The following is a 20,560-nucleotide window of genomic DNA, read 5'->3' on the forward strand; positions in this document are numbered from 1 at the left end:
GTCACCATTATACACATACTAAACAAAAATCAGTGGACATAAAACAACCAGAAATACAAAAACAACAGTATACAAAATGCAGCATATATAACTTAAAGACTGAGCAATGCAAACCTATATAGTAAAGAAAAAGCATTGTTATAATTCATTAATTAAATAATGGGGAAAAAGGCATTTGTTATATATTGTATTTACATAGAATATACTACACTTTAAATTTACTTTTCATATATATGGGATATGAAGAGTAACATATTGCTTCAAATAAACACTGAAGTATTGTAGAGTTTATATTATATGATGACTAATTTAGATTAAGGACACATTAGTATAAATATAACACACATTGAAATTTCACATTGATTATTGTTTTTAGGATTCAAGATCAGTTGTAAATAAAAATATGATTATTGTTTTTAGGATTCGAGATCTGTTGTTAATAAATATAAATCTGGTTATCCAATTCCTTCGGACATTGCGTTTGATGACTTAAGTAATTCACAAGTTCCCGATGGACGTAATGGAAATACATTAACAACACCCAAAAATTTAAATCTTGAAAAAGGTAGTGTGCGCCAAACTGTAAGTGGAGGAAAATCAAAGAAAAGAACTGGTATATTAGGATTATTTAGCTCTTCAAAGGTGAGATTCAGAAAATTTGAATTATATGATATTTTTTTTAATGCTCAGTCTCATTTTCATAACTATTGGACACTTCAACTATCGATCAGAATTTCTTGGAGAAATATTTCCTCTCACTTTCATCTTAACATTGTATGGTTAATATACAATGTATTGACAATTTTTTGTAAACGCAATGAAAACTTGGATAAAATTACTGAATTCAAGATTTCTGTTATTGTTGAATTACATGAGTGTGTCCAGAATAAATAGTTAAAGTGGACATGCAAAAATTGAATCTGCAATCAGTTTTGTTTTGGGGTTTGGTATCTTTCTTTTTTTTTACTTTTTGTTAATTAGTGGGAACGAAATTGTCTATAACTGCTATTAAATCAAATCAAATATTGTTAAAAAAACAACTTAAGAGTGACCAAATACTTAAACAGGGATAATGAAGAAGTAATGGTTCACTTAACAAATAGACATCCTTAATCCAGTATATTACACATACTTAAACAATTTGGCTGTATTTCTTTGATAATTTATTTTTATTTTTTTATACTGGATAAGTTATTAGAATGATTTATAGTTGATTTTTCCTATTGACTTAATACTTAAAGTTTGATTATCTGTGGGTTCCATATATGTTGCATAATTACCATGTAATAGATGTTGGTGTATATTTAGTGCTAGCAAGTCCTATGGATATTACACTTCCCATTAAGCCACAAGGATCCTGCATTAGTGAATCTATCCAGAACAATTTGTTTTCAGGACCTGATTACCCCCCCCCCCCTAAAATAAATCTGATCTCAAAAAGTGACATTTAATTTAAATCTTTTAAAATAAATAATAAAATTTGCATGTATGTGTATAATTGTTTGGCATTCTTTTAAATTTAACTAAATTTGAAAATCAAATCAAAGAGCCATCCCCTTTCAATAATCAATGATTAAAAATGCAGTCATCATTATTTCAAATATAAGCACCAGTTGAAAACAGAGTGAAGAAGAGATATCATTTAGTGCCTGGGGAAAGTGTAAATTCCATCAGATCTGTACTGCACTTTAGTGTATGTCATGTACTTGTATATTGCTTGCTGGAACTTGAGAGTTATTTCTTGCTGAGCCTGTAGGGTATCATATCTTCTATATCATGTTTCTCTTTACCATTACATCATGTCATCATCTTATAGTTTCTGTTGATTTTAAGGCACTTATCTTATAATTAAATTTCATACTAAATTGCAGATAACCTGCGTTGAACTCTTTGCTTTGCTATGGCTTGTATGCAAACTTTTATTTTTAATTGATTATTTTGAAATTTATGATTTGAATATACATGTAACATCCAGGTTAAGATAAGACAACACAATTATGTACTCTTACACTAAACCTAAATCAAAAGCAGTCCAAGACAATTTTTCGGATTGATATTTTTAGTATTTTTGGTCTTTGTTTTAAAAATAATTATGCTAGATATTTATGCTACATGTTATATCATGGGTCATGGATTTCCCATTAAGAGTTTATTATGTTGGTCAGCATGGTCAGCAGGTTATAATTAATAATACTTTACTTTTAATATACCATTTATTTTAGCATAAATCATATAAAATATATCAGGTAACTCATATATATATGCCATTTAAATTTAAATAAAAAGTAACTTTTTTTAATCATTTTAATTTGTATTAATTACTTGTACTTACAAATGTACTACTGCAAAATTAATCATCCAAAACATTTCAAAATCAAATGGCGCACATTTATTTTCAAATATTCTATGGGAACAGGACTCTTAACCCTGACAGAGATGTTATTTTCTTTAAATAATTACTAACTAAGATGTTAATAATAAGGGTAAAGGTTATTTAATCTTGTATGACAATATATTGCATCAATAATGAAGATCTGTGGTTTCAAAAATGGTTTAGTATTAAATTATGTCTAGTGTATTATTTATACAATATAGACATGCACCTATTCTTGCTGTACATTATACTACTAAATACAATAAGTGGAACCTTTTAATGATAAAATAGTAACACAGATGTTGTATTTTATACTAAAACATAATCAACAAAGAGACTAAAAATTAAAAAAAAAATCAAATGAATTATAACCTTTTGCATAGAAATAATAGTTCTCGGATTACTGATTACATTTGTATTAACCTATAAGCAAGGCTGACAGAGAAAATTGCTCCCAGGACCCTATGAAAAAATTGATTTCATTTATTATTCTTTCTTTCTCTCCACTTCCCATTGCCCCTTCCCCCTGAGTATTGTTCTCACTATGATTCTATTTTTATTCAATTTTTTTTTTCATCACCTGATTTTACCCCTATTCTGTGTCTAAGTTTTATTTTTTATCTGAAGTCACATTACTTTAAGTGCTTTAAAAAGACAAAAAATAATCAGGTTATTAATTGACCAGGTCATTAATGAGCTTTGACATTTGCATGGTACTTTTACAGAAGATCTCAACTTTTCTACACACATGATATTTTGTTGCTACTGGTCAGCTGCATTTTGATATCAATTCTAATGTGACTCTCTTCTTTCGCTTTGAAAGCAAAGCTGTGTTCTAATTTAAAAAAAAAAACAACAACATGTGGAATTGTGCTTGACATCACAAAAGAATTTGCTCTGTAAGTTGCAATTTGAATGATCCTCTTGATCAAAATAGACAATTTTTGAGAGTTACTTGCCATGAAGTTCAATAAAATCTTCTAAAAGTTTTAATAGAAATAACCATTTTGTAAATTTTTTGGATGCTTAAGCTTAAGTTAAAACTAATTTATAGGACCTTTTTGATGCCTTGGTTTCAGGTATTTAGATATTAATCAATTGCTTTATTAGTAGCGTTATGTATTCTGGTGTATTTCAGACAAATGTAACACGAGTAAGTGATATTACAATGGCAGGGTATATGTCTTGGTACCCTTTCATCTTAATTGTCAAACTAACTATCATAAGCTTCATTCTTAACACTCAACAACATTTTGCTCTGCAATAATTTGATGAAATTATTCTGTCATCATTTTTCTTTTTTCGAAATTTTGATAATAGAAAAAGAAGAATTATTAATACAACTTAAACTTGGAAACGTTTGTCGTTATCTGTTCTGTACTAATTTTGTCAAGAAATAATTGCTTTGTTGTTTTGTGGCTTGAAAAATATCATGAATATATTTTTTAAGTTCAAAAATTTTGTAAGCATTAAAAAGACACAATAATCAAAGCAAAATAATTAGCAGAATATTTTATAATTTATAATTTTGAAAAATAAGTACATGTAGTACATTTGTACTTTTGTATTTTTGTATGAGCAAAATGTTGGAACACTTTTATTTGTAAGTTTTTGGTTTGGTTAAGAGTCTTAGAGTAGTATATATTTGTAGACGGTTAACACAATTTTAATTGGTAATGGTTTATGATACACTTAGAAATGGGGAATAAAAAGGAAAATGTGTTAGAAATGTGGGATGTGAATGTTTTTCTTCTTTTCTGTATATTTTATTTGCAAACATCCTACCTGTCTTGAATTTTGATTTGTTTAGGTATTTCTAAGTACATGTATTTTTATTTTGTATTTTTCTTGTATATCTGTTTTTCATTTTGAATGACTCGTTGTTGTTAATAGTTTTCTTACTTTTAAAGTATGATAAAGAGATGTCAAATGCCTTAAAATTTAACAAACAATTTTACTAGATTTCTTCTACTCTAAAGAATTCAAGAACATTTTATTCTAATCTGAAAGTATAATTCCATTTTCATATTTTTCACTAAAAAAGCTTGAATCATCATTTCATTAGAATCACTATGCATCTTTTATCATATCATTGTATAACTGTATATATATAAGCTATCTGTTGATTTGTTTCCATGCATATCTCAGATAATTGGATTGCTGGTATGTATGGGCATGACCTGTAGCATGGTCTGAATTCTCTCCCCTGTCTGAGTTATGGCACTTGATTTATGTTGTATAATTTATCCCTTGTTTAAGATTGTACGTTCATGTATTTTACATCACCAAAACAGGTATTGCTTTTACCCTAAAAAGGCATTCATCAATATGGTTTCTATTTTTTTTTTATCCAATTTGTATTAAGTTTGCCTCCAAGGTTTGGCTTTTTTACTCAATCCCTGCTTATAGGACCTCGCTTTATTGTGTCTTTGAGCGCTTCTCAAAGAAAACAAATAAGTGTATTGCAGTGTTATTAAAAGAAAAAATAAATGTCTAACAGTGTAAGTAAAAGAGAAAAAAATAAGGTGAATTGATTTAAATAACACCGGTATACTTGCATGTTTTGCATATATGTATGTTATGTTTATAGAGATAGGTTTATTATATATCTATATCATTGCATGACATATATTATATTTGCATCAGATGCAGCGTGTTATTATTATGAAGAGAAGAGGAAACACCTTTTAACCTTGATGTGTACTTAGTTGTGAATTACTGTGAATTTATTTATTCTCGTGGGTATCAATTTTCATGGATTGCTGAAAACTTGCATATTCGTGGATAATTGATTTCGTGGTTTTGCAAATCTCTGTATACAAAGCCTATTGAAAATATGATAATTGTTGAACATTTTAATTCGTGGTTCACCTGTACCCACGAAACCCACGAAAATTGGTATCCAACGAAAAATAATGAATCCACAGTAATACAAATGTAGGAAAACAGTTTTATTGTTTTTACCAAAAAATGTAGTTTCCCATACATTAAAAAACTGATGTGTTTTTTTGAAAAGGTAATATTCATTTGATGTATCTTTTTACATAAATTTGTAATTCACTTCATTGTGAAGTGAAAATGTAATTCCTTTTCTTTTGACAACACCAAACCTTACCAAATTTGAAAATAAACTCTTTGCAAAACATTCTTGTACACATTTGGTTGTTCATCTGTTTAACTTAAGGGGTGAACACATGCATGGGACCCAGGGTACACACTTCAACATTTCAAATTTGCTTCTGTAATAGGTAACCTCATTTTCAAAGTTTGTTTTAATGTAACAGCCTTTTATAGAGGGAGTAACATAATACCTATCCAAGCAATATAAGAATGAGAAGGTCCATTGTTAAGTGTGTTGTTTTCTCTTTTGCCAGAGTGATGATCCTAAAGAAGATTTTAGTGATTTACCTCCCAGTCAGAGAAAGAAACAGTTACTGAAAAAGATAGATTCAATAAAAAAAGAAATAACTAGGGAAACGGCAGAGAGGTATAGCAGCAAATTCTATTTAACAGTGTATACCTGCAGTATATGATGTGCTGGATTTTCCAAGTGCTGAAATAATAAAAAAAAGAAAATGCATATAAAAAGTACATGTGGTATGATTACCAATAAGACAACTCTTCACAAGACTGGGACCAAATGACACAGAAATTAACAACTATAGGTCACCATACAGCCTTCAACAATGAGCAAAGCTCATACCGCATAGTCAGCTTTAAAAATGACAGATGTAAAACAATTCAAACGAGTAAACTATTGACCTAATTTATGTACAAAATGATGGTGAAAAACAAATATGTAACACAGCAACAAAGCAAGCTTTTGTATCTTTTCTTACCATGTATATGACTGAAGGAAAAAGTAAGGTATATAATTGAAGGAAAGAGTAAGGTATATGTCAGTGAGAGAGCAAGCAAAAAACCAGAAATAAAAGTTATTAAGTTCCTTGAGAACTGCTTCATATTTCCACATAATGAATGGAAAACGCTTAAACTAAAGAAATATTAATGAGTTTCACAAGATTTTAGATGTTATAACATTACTGTAAGTCATTGTATGCACCTATTTTTTAAAGTAATAAATTGATTATTGGTGTCTTAACTTTACTGTAGCACATGGGCAGTAATTGGTGGTGAAAGCAAACACTTTTGGAAAGAGAACCAAGAAGCTTCATTACAAATTTAAAAAAGTGCCTATTTTAAAAATTGTATAACCCAAGTAAAAATGATGATTGAGTGAGTTGACTTTAGGCGATATATTTTCTTATTTAGCTGTGTTTTTGAAATCATATTGAAGAAACTATTTTGATAGCAACACAAGTAAATGCGATATCTCAGATGAATATATATACTTTTTGAACTTGCAGGGAAGGCATGTTAAAGATGAAAGATGTTTATGTACAGAATCCAGCATTAGGAGATCCAAATAGTTTAGATAAAAAAATTGAGGAAAATGGTGAAAAATTAGATAGCTGTCGAAAAGAATTATCGAAATTTGTGGTATGAATAACAATATGATAGAAATTTTCCCTGCAGTTTTAGCTTTACACCCCATGCAATGAAGTCTTAAAAAGTAAACTGTTTTTGTTCCATTCTTTAATAATTTTGTTGTCTCTATGCTAGCACCTTTATATTTTTGGGATCCTCTTTAAATTTGAATGAAGGTTTTCACAGATGTGTTTCATAATGGGGGATCTTTTTTTTGAAGTGTTGACTTAAAAATATTGATTAAGATTTTAATGTTGAAAAAAGAGCCTTAATTTTTTAACAGATCTGCTTCAAATTTGTATCAAGGTTTCCATTCATTGAAATATCCTATGAGTTTGGTAATAACAAAAATTCCTTGTTTTCAAAATTCCAATAGGGAACATACTTTTTATAATTGTATAAATAAATTTAAAAAATAAAAAAATTGTAAGTAGGAACAGTTTTTGAAAGACATATTATTTTGATAAATGCATAAAAGTTTGATCTTGATGTCAAAATAATTTTGCCTATGTATTTATTGCAGAGTTATTTAGATGATGCTGAAGGGAAGAAGAGTACAACAAGTTTAGCTGTGTCAGATGATTCTCTGTCCCGAAGTACATCTGATGGTAGCGTTAATCGAGATCCTAACATAATTCCTCCACCTCCTAGTATACAACAGCCTAATAACGATGTCTATACGTATGTATTTATCACAAAATATATTTATTATATGAAAACTATGTATTCTTCTACTGAATATAAATTTCTCATATGCTTGCGATTTTTTATGAAAAGTACTAGCCGGTGTGTGCTTTACCAATTATTATTAAATGTTGAAATAATTTTAGCAACATTTCAGAAAAATTTCCAACAAACTTGGTACATGATGCATGAGCATGGTTAGTTACTAGGAATAGATATTTATTGTTACTAAGAATAGATATTTAATGTGATGTAAAAATCATGTCTTTTTTTTGTGTGGATAATAATTGTTTTTTATGGAAACTGAGATATATAGTGAGAATTTTCATGCAACTGTTGTATGAAAAGTAGTAATAGATTTATTGAAATGGGCAATGTTTAATGACTTTCACATATAGATTCAAATGTATTTGATTTCGAACTGAATTTGAAATGCAAAAAAAAAATAAGATGCTTTCAATTGGAATTAAAAATGCAAAAATAAAAAGACTTTAAACATTTTGTTAAAAAAAGAAAATAATGAAATCCCAGTTTCTCAATTTAAATCAGCTTATTTTATTTGCTGTTTCATTTTATGTTTAATCACTTTTCTTTTATCATTTTCATCAAATCACTGATTTTATGTTGTGTGCATCTTATTACGTTCATTATTAGCTGTGGGTTTTAGTTTGTGTTTTCTGTAATGAAATATTTCAGGGGTTATAGTAGAAACAGTTCAAATAATTGGCCTCCACCATATAGCAGGTTTGACCTTTGTAAAAGTAGAAGTGTAGTTTTCTGTCCGTAGCATCTTGTAGAATCAAGAATATGTTTTAAAAAATTCAGCAATGGGTCGCTTTAATTACTTCGCATTTAGAAAAAGATTTGTGAATAAGAACATGTAAATTATGTTTAAAAGGAAAAGTGGGAGATTAAATTGCAGGATTAAAATATTTTTTTTACATGTGTTATTGAAAGAAAAAAAGTTGCAATAAGAAAGACAAATATTTGTTAATGTAGAGAATATTTATTTCTTTTTTTACGCTATTTAAAAAATATTAGCTTACGCTATTTGAAAAGCTTATAAGAATAATCTTTAAAAAATGACGATGTAGTGTTTTTCCTTCTCTTTAATTTTTTTTTTAATACTTTTTTTGTTTTAATACTTTTATTATTTTTTATTTCATCTAAGTTGACATAAATTGCTGGGTTTTCCTTACCATGTCTTATTATTGTGTGGCTTTGTGTACTTAAAAAAAAAAAGTTTAATATAATCCAAACTCACCATGTTTCTTTGTCTCTGTTTCCTGCACAAGATATTAAAATGCAAAACATACAGATTCGCAACTAATAGATTTTACATGCTTACATATGTGAGAGAAGACTCAAAACATGAGCAAATTATTAAATCACGTATTAAAAAAAATCCAAACCATTTGAATTAAGAAATATATGATTATATGTCAAATGATTTTGTTATGCAAAGAGTGAAACCTAGCCGGGTAGTAAAAACTGATATATGATAGGGTTACATGCAGATTGCAGAAACCATTTAATCAAAGAAAATCAAAAGATAAAATTGACCCCTTGGACTCATTTGATAATAATAATACTGCAATAGAAAGAATTTAAAATGATCAATTATAATATTACAAAGCAGTAATGGAGAATTTTCATTATTAATGTATATGTAATGTATATGTATTTTATGTGTGTATGTTTTGTTATTCTATGTTTAGAAAGGTCAAGGGACATTGTTGTTCCAATATAAAAAGGTCAAGGGACATTGTTGTTCCAATATAAAAAGGTCAAGGGACATTGTTGTTCCAGATATAGGAAGATGTGGTATGAGTGCCAATGAGACAACTCTCCATTCAAATAATAATTTATAAAAGTAAACCATTATAGGTCAATGTACGGCCTTCAATGCAGAGCCTTGGCTCACAGCGAACAACAAGCTATAAAGTGCCCCAAAATTACCCAATATAAAGGATTTTAGGGTACACCATGGAAATTTTTATATGCTATTTTGTTGTATAATCTTAGAAGTAGATTACATTAGTTCCCAAATTGATCTGCTCAAAATTATTTTCTGAATGTTAAAAAAAATTTTCTGATGGCAGCTGACAGCTTTATTATTGCAGCACAACATTTATATATATTAGTAATTTTTATATCAGTATAAATTATAACCAATTTTTTTCTTGAAATAAAATGTCATTTCTATAACAAAGTAAGGGGATTTTATTACACAAAGCGAACTGAATTTTTGTCATTATTATTTCTAGTTCTAGGACGAGATCAGATGAAGTAATTTATTGGTAATACCACCTAAACCATTTCTGTGTCTTTCACACCTTTGAGCTCTGTTTCATTGCTAGAAATTGACCAATCCAACGTTGAAGTGAAGTTTGCTAGAAGATATAATAGATGATAGGATATCTGTCCATTTGTCTATCACGTCTACTTTCCATTTGCTTGCAAACAGAAACACAAGTGCTTTACACAATTGCACTCATAACATTATCACAAATCCATTTTCAAATTTTCTGCATACAAACTTTTAAGTCTAACATATGTATATACTCAAGAAAGCAAAGTTATCAAAATCCAAGACTTGTTGAACATTTCAAAACTGAAAAATGTAGAAATTATAGGTATATAACTAGTCGTTACTTTTTTACAGGGTTTGAATACAAAATTAAGGGTGTTATTGCATCAAATGAAAATGACCTTTATTTCTTGTTCTAGGTCAAAATCAGCAGAAGTAATTTATTGGTAATACCACTAAACTCATTTTAACTGTTGAGAGTGGTTGACTATTAGAGTTAATGGTTTAAAGGGATGAATGATGTTCTATGATGATTTGAGCTAATAATAATAGAAACATATGTAGTCGTAAATTACAGTCAAAGAATAATTTGCCAATCTAATAGAAATAAAATTTCTATAATACCAAAACTAATCACTTCTAAGGAATAAGAATTTGTGAATAGAAGCTATGTCTTAATGATTCTGTTTACTAGGACATATTTTAATTACATGTACTTCATTATCGAAGTTGTCAGATATTAGTTAAAACTGGCTAATTTCAATATCTGTACATTTATTTGGTTCACCTAGAAAAGATTGAACATGTAGTTCATTGATTTAAAAAGTTTGTCTCATTTATTTGCACTATTTGTAGCACCCTCTGTGTTCATGTGGCGGTGCATATTCTTAGCAAGTTTTATTGTGCAACTTGATAATTAGTTACTGAAATGAAAGATTTACGAGTCATCTCAATTTATTTACCTTCCTTATGTCTCCTTAAATCTAAAAGGTTTCCTTCATTTCAAAACATTATTTCATTCTGAGAAATTCAAGATAAAAATAATGCTAGCACAGATCACCCAGGTTGAAGGTAAATCAATTCAGAAAAGAACGATCAGTTGAACACAGAAACATATAACTCATCCAGGGAATGAATGAAAGTCATGATTTGCAAAATTCTTAATGGGTATATCATAAACATTTATTTGATAGTAAATATTTCATTTGAATAATATAACTGACGAAAAATCATTTTACAACAGCCCTGACATCCCTAACAGCCCTAAGAAAAAAAGGTAGGCCATTATTGTCTATAAATTCCTTATAAGGGTCTTGCATGTAGATAATAATAATCACTAAAAGGCTTTTATTTGAGATTATTTTATCTATAGCTATATCTAATGCTTATACTAATACAAAAATATAATCACCAATTGTCCAATATTGCAAATGATAGCTGTTGGAAAAACGGCTCTGACTTGATTTTCGATATTTATATTTGACACATGTTTGAATGAAGTATTGTGGCTCTATATCAGGTAAGGTCCTAAACAGACTAGCCAACACTGTCTTAAGTGAAATTTTTTTGAGAATTGTAACTTTTATACAAATATTTATTTATTTATATATTGTAAATTTACAATCAAATTGTTACATTAAAATCATGCCATTACCAAAGCACTGCAACAGCATAAAGTGTACAGTTACCCTTATGGTTGACACTTTTGCACCATTTTGGTAGTAAACTTAGTAATATTTTTTTTTTATTCAAATTTTAAATGTGAACAAAAATAGATATTGGTTATCAATCAATTCAACAACACTGAAAGCTGAGAAAAGACATGTTCCTGGAAAAACCTTCATCAAGTACTTTAAAAACTTAAAGGGCTTGAAGTCAAATGTTTGGGATTGTCTAAATGAATCCAACTTTGAGCTACAGATTTAATATATATATATATACACCCATACTAATTAAAAAAAAAAACAGTGGGTACAAGGATGTGCATGTTGTAACGTCATTACTTTTTTTTGAGAAGTTTAAAAATTGTTATTTTCAGAAATCTTTACTAAAATACTTGTTGCAAAGTTGCTAAACTTTCTTTCATAATTTCTTACATGATTTGCTTAAGTTTACAAAGAGATGCTTAGTTTTCTTTAGCCTATTTTTGCTTTATCAAAATCAAATGAAAGCTAGCGAAACTTTTTATTCCTATGAACATTGCAAATGAAACTTCATCTTCTAAAAAATACTAATCTTGATTAAACATCCTGCCTTTCTTGAATTATTTTGTCTTAGCTATTTCATGTGAAATGTCTTCTGTGATTTAGCAAACCAATGTCTGCCCTATAATACTATAATAATAAGTTTGTATGTTATAAAATATAAGTTGTGACTCCTTTCATTTATATTTTTTTTATGAATGTATTAACTTTGTCACTCTTAAGACATTACGTTTTTTTGTTGACTGAGGTAAATTACTTGTAACTAATCAGATGTAAATTATTGTGTGGCAATTATTATAAGATTTTATAAGGGGTTTATTTTTTACGAAATTCCTGATTCAGATAAAATTACACATCCTCATGTGTAAGAATTAGGTGCAAAAAATACATGTACATAGAATCATGTATATAGATATAGTCCTAAAAAGTCCATGTAAATAGCCATTTTACAATTTTCAACTGAAATTTCTGTTTAAAATATATTATCCATCTGATAGAGATACAGCTGTGGCAGAACATTTTAACCAAGAGGATCATTGTAAAGAGGACATCACAGTTCAGGTTCTGCAACAGATTTACGATAAATCTGCAAATTACAAGAGATATATTGAGGCACAATGGATGCAAAAATTAAATACAATTAGACCATTTGGAATTAACGTTAAAAAGGAATGACTTTAATTGATCAAAACTTATATAATTTAACTTTCATTCATACAAAAGTATTGTGACGTCATGACGTTTCCAAGGACATTTATCTATAACATCTTTTCAATGATTGAAAAAAGAAATGGCAGCCATGTAGTTTAGAGGAATAATAAACAACTGAAGAAGGCCAATGGCCGAAACGTCTTGAACAATTGGTTTATTTATACAATTATAAAATATATTAGATAAAAGCAGTGATACACATACGGTACTTGCCAACCTCTGACAATGAGAAATCATGACATGTCAATAAGCGTGTGAAAACATGTGACGTAGATGCGGACTTAATATGAATGTGGTAATGTTCATAGTTTCACATTATACAAATTTGTTAATATAAAAAAACAATATTCTACATCAAACTTTTATTGTATTCAACAGTGGTCTGATATTCTGCTTTTAAAAGCAACATCACTATATATAGGTAGGCACATATTCAAAACAACTGCCAGTTTCAAGTATCACTGATACATCAAAGGTTCTGCATGTTTTAATGTTATACATTTGTTTTCCAGTTCAATACCAGATGATGATGAACTTCACAGCCCTGATGAATTTGAAGATCCTGAAATTCTAGAACAATATCCTGTAATAGGCACATGTAGAGCTCTTTATTCATTTACTGGTAAGTTGAATTCCCGGGGTTGAATTATGATGTATTGACTCCTTTAAGTGAAGCTTTGTTTCTATGATTAAAGTAAATCTGTTAATAAAAATAAGTCAACAGTTTTTAATGTAAAACTTCTAAGGATGAGGATATTTTTATGCAATTTTTATACAATAATTTGTATTTTGAACAAAAACAAAAATTGGTAAAAATAAAAAAAAAAGTTGAAGTTGTGGTATGAACTCTCTACAATAAACCAAATGACACAATAAGTAACAACTATAGGTCAACAATAAAAACTATAAAAGGCCGGAACTGAATAACAGGCTTCTGACTTGGGACATATGTATACTAAATGTGGAAAGGGTTAATCTTGTTAGAAGTAAACTGTTTCTAAAATGAAAACACAAAGAAAATAATGTATAAGACGCAATTTGAGTTTGGAGATAGTTTAGGCCAAAAAAAAATATATGTCTGTTTCCTGTTTCCCGACCGACCCTGGCTCAAACCCCCCGACCCTAGATCTTTTTATTCAAATCCGGAAAAAAATCGTTTCCGGTCCGGAAAAATTCATTTCCGGTCCGATCCAGATCCGTATTTTACTGCCCAAACAATCAAAATGGCTGCTCCCAGCACAAATGTGCTACAATTAAGGTTTAAAAAATGTTAGCACTGGGAGGATTATTCAATTAAAGCTTCTTTAAAGGGATTAAATCATTTTGGGGTACAGGACCTTAACCAAAAATGACATGTAACCGACTGCAAATCTGACAGGGAGTGCAAAAATTAAAAAAAAAAAAAAAAAAAAAAAAAAAAAAAAAATCCCGACCTACCGACCCTGATTTATTTGCCTTGGAAGCAGGAAACAGACATATATTTTGTTTTGGCCTTAGAACATGTTAGCTGGAAAACAGGTTTCAGATGTATGGCCAGCATATGTCCAATTCATTGGTTTGAAAATGATTTTAAAATCAGACTTGTGCCTAGAATAAATAGTTAACAAGATTTAAGAATATTTTACTCACTTATTTCACATTTGTGTTTTTGTAGCTGAAAATGAAGGTTCTGTTACAATGGAAGAGAATGAAGAAATGAGTGTGTTAGAGCAGGATCAAGGTGATGGATGGACAAGAGTAAGAAAAAAAGATGAGGGAGAAGGATTTGTACCTACATCATACATACAAATACATTTCTTTGATCAAGATGAAGTTTGATTAAAACACTTTCATGACATAAAATGCTAATGCAAAGGGGAGATAATCATTAAACTTGAGAGAAAAGTCTCAAAATGTTCAAGAACTATATAACTTTCTGAAATGGACTATAAATAGATCATGATATCATACGACTGACTATAATGTATTGAAATTATATTTTATGGAAAGTATTGAGGTGTAAATATACAAGTGTCTGTTGAGAGATAAATCTGTCGACTTTTTTAATGAGATAATTTTACTTTTTAATTATTTTTTGCATCAAATGCTAGATTTGGATTTTTATCTTTTATGTTTAAGATTTTTATGTATTAGTTCATTTCAAAAAATGAAGTGATGGAACAAGAATAAGATAAAAGATTTCTTAGTATCACTCAGTGTTTTTTAATTACTTTAATTTTTACTAGCATTTGTCGTCTTTAACCAACTAACAAATGATATGTAACTTCCAATGTTTCTTAGCATTGACAAGTCAGGAGGGATGCTACTTGCTAATTTATTATCATGTGACCAGTCAATATAAGTGATATTACCCTAAAGTATGACCATTATTGCCTTTAGTAACAATCTCAATGATAAATATTGTCATGATTGTACATGGCGAACAGTGCAATTTTGTAAATATTTTTTTTTTAATTCTCAGTGTCTATAGATGAACTGTATTTGTTAGCTTATATACATACCATGATTGAATTATAGTTCTCTTGTTCAAAAAGGGGAGATAACTTAAGTTATGGTCTCTGTGCTGTAAAGTTTTTATGTAATTGTAATACTTAGAAATGTGGAATCACTGTAGTGAGATGCTTCTTTTAATGTTAATCTCCATATTTTATCTAGATTCAAATTTCTTTTTTTACTTTCTCTAACTCTGTAAACATCTTTGTTAATTAAAGTAATGAATATGCAATCACTTTTATAAATATCCCCAAATCTTTTGACTATTTTCTTACTTTATTCAAGAAGAAAAAAATAATCACACCTTATCAAATCATTTCATAGATAAATAAATAAAGACAATCAACTCTCTATGTACTTAGAGAGAACACATTCTAATTGATTGAAAAGTTTTTTTTGGAATGTTAAACCAAATGTTTAGATCATTTATACAAAATAAATAACTTTTACAAAAATTGTTCACAAAATTTACATGCATAGAAAAAATGAGGGGACCATATTTCATTATGAAAGGTTTTTCTTCATTTTTTTTTCTAATTCAAAACCACGATAGATTTAATCAATGATATTGAGACTGAAGTCAAATAAAAGATAGACATGATTGTAGTTGTACCCGCTAATATTTAATTGCTTTGAAAAATTTCACATACAAAAAATCTACAATCATTGAAATGGAGTTTGTCCTCTGTGTTACATTATTGAAATATATCAAAGATGTGCCCAATATGACTATACATGCTTCTGCTTAACAAGCTATTTGTTAGCAATCAGTATTACAGCATTATTTTCGAGAAATTGACAATTTGAAAAATCTTTAGATGTTTGAAAACAATACTTTAGTATTTTCAATATAGAAATCTGAATTGAATAAATAACGAATATTTTTTTTAGCATTTATTTTTATTGCAAATTTTGAGAAAAACAAATGTACAAACAGAAGAATATTTAAAACATAATCTGAAAAAAAATGAAACATTTTTTTTCAAGTGAGGTACAATATAGTTCTGAATATGAGTAACATCCAACTTATACAGTTACTTCAGAAGAGAATTTTGCACAGAATATTCTATTTCCACCCCATAATTTTTATCAAGAAAGAATTGTTTAAAAAAAATTCATTCTAGGGATAACAAAAGATAGTAATATTTTCATTCATCAGATTTTAATCGAATTGTAACATGTACTCTGTACTAAGTGTTTTAATTTATTTCATATCTTACTCATTAATGTAATATGTTGAATCAAACCATTTCTATCTCCATAATACATATGTAGATTTTGTGTACTTTTTATCAATGTATATATACAACATATACATATAAGTTAACTGTATTTTGATGTGTTCTGAAGCATTTTTTGTATGTATGGTTTGCCCCCCTGTTTTTATGTGTAATTTATTATTAGATAAACGTAACAACTCAATATTATACAACCTTTTTATATGCAAGTTTCTTTTATGGTATTTGGTGCTTTTACACATTTTTTTCCTAGATAAATAAAGTTCCATGACTTTCACAAGCAAATTCTTTGGAATCTATGTTGTACTGTATACCAGACATTAAAATTCAGTTTCTTAACATCGTACCTATATTTGATATATATGTCAGACAAAAAGATTCAAATTTTAGTTTTCAGAATTTTTTTTTATTGTGGCTGTGATTGACATTATAATACTATTTTCTGATAGCATTTCCCACATTTATTGTCAAAAAGTCATTAATTTGACATAAAAAAAAAATTGAAAAGAAATTTTTGTTTATAACTTAAATTGAGAAAAGTCAAATTAAAAAAAAAACAAACTTGATATGGCAGGAAGCTGTTGTTAATTGTCTGGTCCTAATTTTTGATGAAATGAAATGTCCGCCACAATCTACAAGGAAAAGCAAAAAACTTTTCATTTGCTTGAATTTATGAAAAAATTGGGAAATTACGAAGTTTTTTTTTAGATTATCCGTATTGGCTCCACACAGTCATTGATTGTTTCAGGGGCTGTTGATCACTGCAGTTCTTTGGGAAGTTATTTTATTTAAAGGAGGACATCAACCAATACACTAATACTGATTTCTCAAGTCTAATTTTGGAGTCTTAGGTTACAATAGGGCGTAATCATGTAATACTGATGTTACCTGTAATCTATTTCTGCACTAGAACCAATCCATGAATCAAAGCGATATTCAAATAAATTTGAAGTCTTCATAGTTTTTATTCTGTAGATATACATGTAAATTATGTACTGTAACTCTGTTCTATAAATTATGTACTGTAACTCTGTTCTATAAGATATATAAAGTATGCTAATGAGAGACTTGTAGTGTGCTGTATGATATAGTATGTGCTATCTGTTATTTTGGATGTGTGTGGTATGCTATAAATTGTGGAGTTGTGCTATATTCAGCTTGAGTGATATATAAGTGTATTTGCTTATCTTTGTTTATCTGTTAACTAGAGCTATCTTCTGTGATGTGATTTATTTTGCTTTGTTGGATACTCAGAGCTGGATCTGTTGAGTTTTGTAATTCCCCTCCCCCTTTTTTCCCTATTCAGAGATCTATACATTTGATTCATGAAGTCATTCTTAAATCATTCATATCATGATTAAAACCACATAAAATATGGAAATTATATTTATGTATTCTGACACTTGTAATGTAGTTATACTGATTTCAGACTTTCTATCATTTTGTAGTGTTAATTTTTATATAAGTTAATATTGCAAGACATTATAGTGTAAATGATTTCACAATTAATTGATAAATACATGATTTCAAAAGCTATTTCATTTTATGTACAACTAGTAGAACTTGTTTCAGTAGCTCAAAATTATGTGCTCAATACATAAATCGGACATAAGAATATAATAGAGTTATTTTATGCAATGTTATAGTTGTCTTAATTTACGGTAACAGTTCATTTCACAAATCTTGGTTGAAAATCAGACTTTTGACTGCAATAAAAAAACTTTAAATGGCAACTTTCTGAATTCATTTTTGGTGAAAATACTTCTTATAGAAGTCATTATTGTACTTTATCTTTATTTTCCCTTAAACTTAAACAATCAGTTTCTGTCTCTTGAATTACATAATGATATTTAGTCTCGTAAACCATGTCTTGCGACGTCTGTCGATTTGTCTGTGAACAATTAATTGCTTCGAAGTACTTTTTTTCTTGTGGCTGATTTTTGATGGAATATTTAGTTCCTAGTTGTTTATTTCAGACCTTCATTTTTCCAGGCCTCTTAACTTTAGTAACCATGAACTTCAAATGCATAAAAAATAATTGGCATCGAACCAAAGTCTTTTAAATGAAATCAGTCACAAGAATTGAGACAATTTTAGTCCCCATTGAAGATTATCATTTGTTTTGTTCGCTAAATGAAAAGTATTTTATAAAGGTTTTACCCAGAAAAGATTACTTTAAGTTCCACATTGAGTTACTGGTTAACAGTATGTAGTTTATTCATGTATTGTAAAACATTATATTAAAGTAATCCTGAAGACATATACACTAAATAAAGTATGATATTTTTTTCAAAACACTTTTATACTTTATTGCATTGATTGATATACTTTTGTATTGTTTTATACATAGAATGGGATTTAAAATGATTGATTCTAGTGCTAAACTAACATTTTGCATATTTTATTAATCCTGAGGCAACTATAAAAAAGAAAAGACAGTATCAATGAAAGTGTATCTGGGAAGTAACTTATTTTATAAAACCATTGAAGATCTGAAAAAATGTCTTCCAGCCGTTCAAGATGTTATCCTTTGGTCTGAATGAATAAAAGTTTCACATAAATAATCATTTGAATGGTAATAATTGAATTCTTATATTCCAGTGAAATCTTGTAAAAGAATAATTTTGTGGAGTTTAATTGAGTTAAAAACAGTTGTTTTGATTTTAGATTGGAAGCAATCATTTGATATTTATTGGAGAGATAAGGAAATTTGCAAATTCAAAATTCAGAACCATAGAAAAAATAAAAATCAAAGACAAACTGACAAACAAAATAAAGGAAGTACATGTACCGGTACAAAAAATGTTTGGGTATAAAAGTTTAAGTTACAATTATCAGAGGTCACAAGCCTCTTTGTGTGCCCCAAAGTGAAATGGTTGCTCCCTAATCTTTAAAGGTTCAAATATTTAATGGACAAATCAATGATAATCTACAATGGCTCTCTCTAATTGTTTGTATTTGTACATATAAATATAATCTGCATTTTATGTGGACATCCTTAGACTGCTGTCATATTGACTCCCTAAGGGTAGTGCCAAATTTTTATTATTCTATTATATATATATACTTAACAGTTTTGTTTATACAATGATAATGCAATTCAAAACTTAAAAAAATAAATCTGAATGAAAAGTTAATTTGTTTTTAATTAATTTGTTGTTGGTTTGCCATTTTTTTCTGCATCAATCCAGCTCAGTCTGCTTTTATTTTTTTAAACGTTTCAATAATACATGTACCTTGAAAAAAGACCAAACAACATTAACTTAACACCAATTAACCATGAAAATGAGTAACCTGTCTTGCTGACATGTACATAGTAAAATATTTCCAAACACCAAATATAGTTGACTTGCTGCAAACAGTATTAGAATCAAAGAGCAGATTGCTCTGAGGGATACGATTGCCGTTGTTTCATTGACACATGTATACATGTACATGTAGCTGGATAAATTATTTTCAAAACTAATTCAACTGCACATGTAAATAGTTACAAAATAGCCAAACCCGGATAAAAGTGTATGAATAATGTAATTAGGCCTATTCTGTTTTATTTTTGTACTATCAATTCCAAGTTTACTTTCCACAGCAGTCACTGAGACTCAAGAGTGAGAGTGAGAGAAGGTATTTCACTTCGTATCTTATCACCTATTTTCCTACGTAAATTCTAGGAGGAACCCCATTCCTAACTCTTTAAATATTTAATTTCCTTTGGGTCAGTGATCATGACTCCTTTCCGTACACATTTATCGGTTTAAATTGCATTCGTTTTCTAATATAATACGACGTTTATTGACAGAACGAGCTAATACTTGACGTCTTGTTTAGGTTCAGAATTCACGGAAGATACTTCCGGAAGGGAGACAACTCAAAACGATAATATGGAAGACTCCATTTCGCCTGAAGGGGTGTTCTACAATATGGAATACATTTATTTTAATTTAAATGATGCATATGATTTAAAATTATGCAACAACAATAACCCTCAATAGCAGACATTCATAGAAAAGATCCCACGAGTTATAAATTAATTAATTGAGTGGGGAATCCAGATCAACCA

General features: G+C 28.7%; 1 protein-coding gene across 6 annotated transcripts in view; it reads left to right on the plus strand.

Moving 5' to 3' along the window:
- Positions 1-19,640, plus strand: part of LOC143063723 (cdc42-interacting protein 4 homolog) — a 41,442-nt gene extending 21,802 nt beyond the window's left edge. Inside the window, exons 9-17 of one of the 6 annotated variants that reach the window (XM_076236051.1) lie at positions 421-642; positions 3,513-3,527; positions 5,749-5,861; positions 6,742-6,874; positions 7,386-7,543; positions 8,243-8,290; positions 9,814-9,846; positions 13,285-13,394; positions 14,427-19,640. In XM_076236051.1, coding sequence (XP_076092166.1) covers positions 421-642; positions 3,513-3,527; positions 5,749-5,861; positions 6,742-6,874; positions 7,386-7,543; positions 8,243-8,290; positions 9,814-9,846; positions 13,285-13,394; positions 14,427-14,590 — 996 coding nt within the window. In that variant the 3' untranslated portion in view covers positions 14,591-19,640. Of the gene's footprint in view, positions 1-420; positions 643-3,512; positions 3,528-5,748; positions 5,862-6,741; positions 6,875-7,385; positions 7,544-8,242; positions 8,291-9,813; positions 9,847-11,100; positions 11,134-13,284; positions 13,395-14,426 lie in introns of all 6 variants that reach the window. The other 5 variants (XM_076236050.1, XM_076236053.1, XM_076236054.1 and 2 more) reach the window with 5 other exon arrangements.
- The last annotated feature ends 920 nt before the right edge of the window (positions 19,641-20,560 follow it).

Source organism: Mytilus galloprovincialis, chromosome 2 (genome assembly GCF_965363235.1).
Source record: "Mytilus galloprovincialis chromosome 2, xbMytGall1.hap1.1, whole genome shotgun sequence".
NCBI lineage: Eukaryota > Metazoa > Mollusca > Bivalvia > Mytilida > Mytilidae > Mytilus > Mytilus galloprovincialis.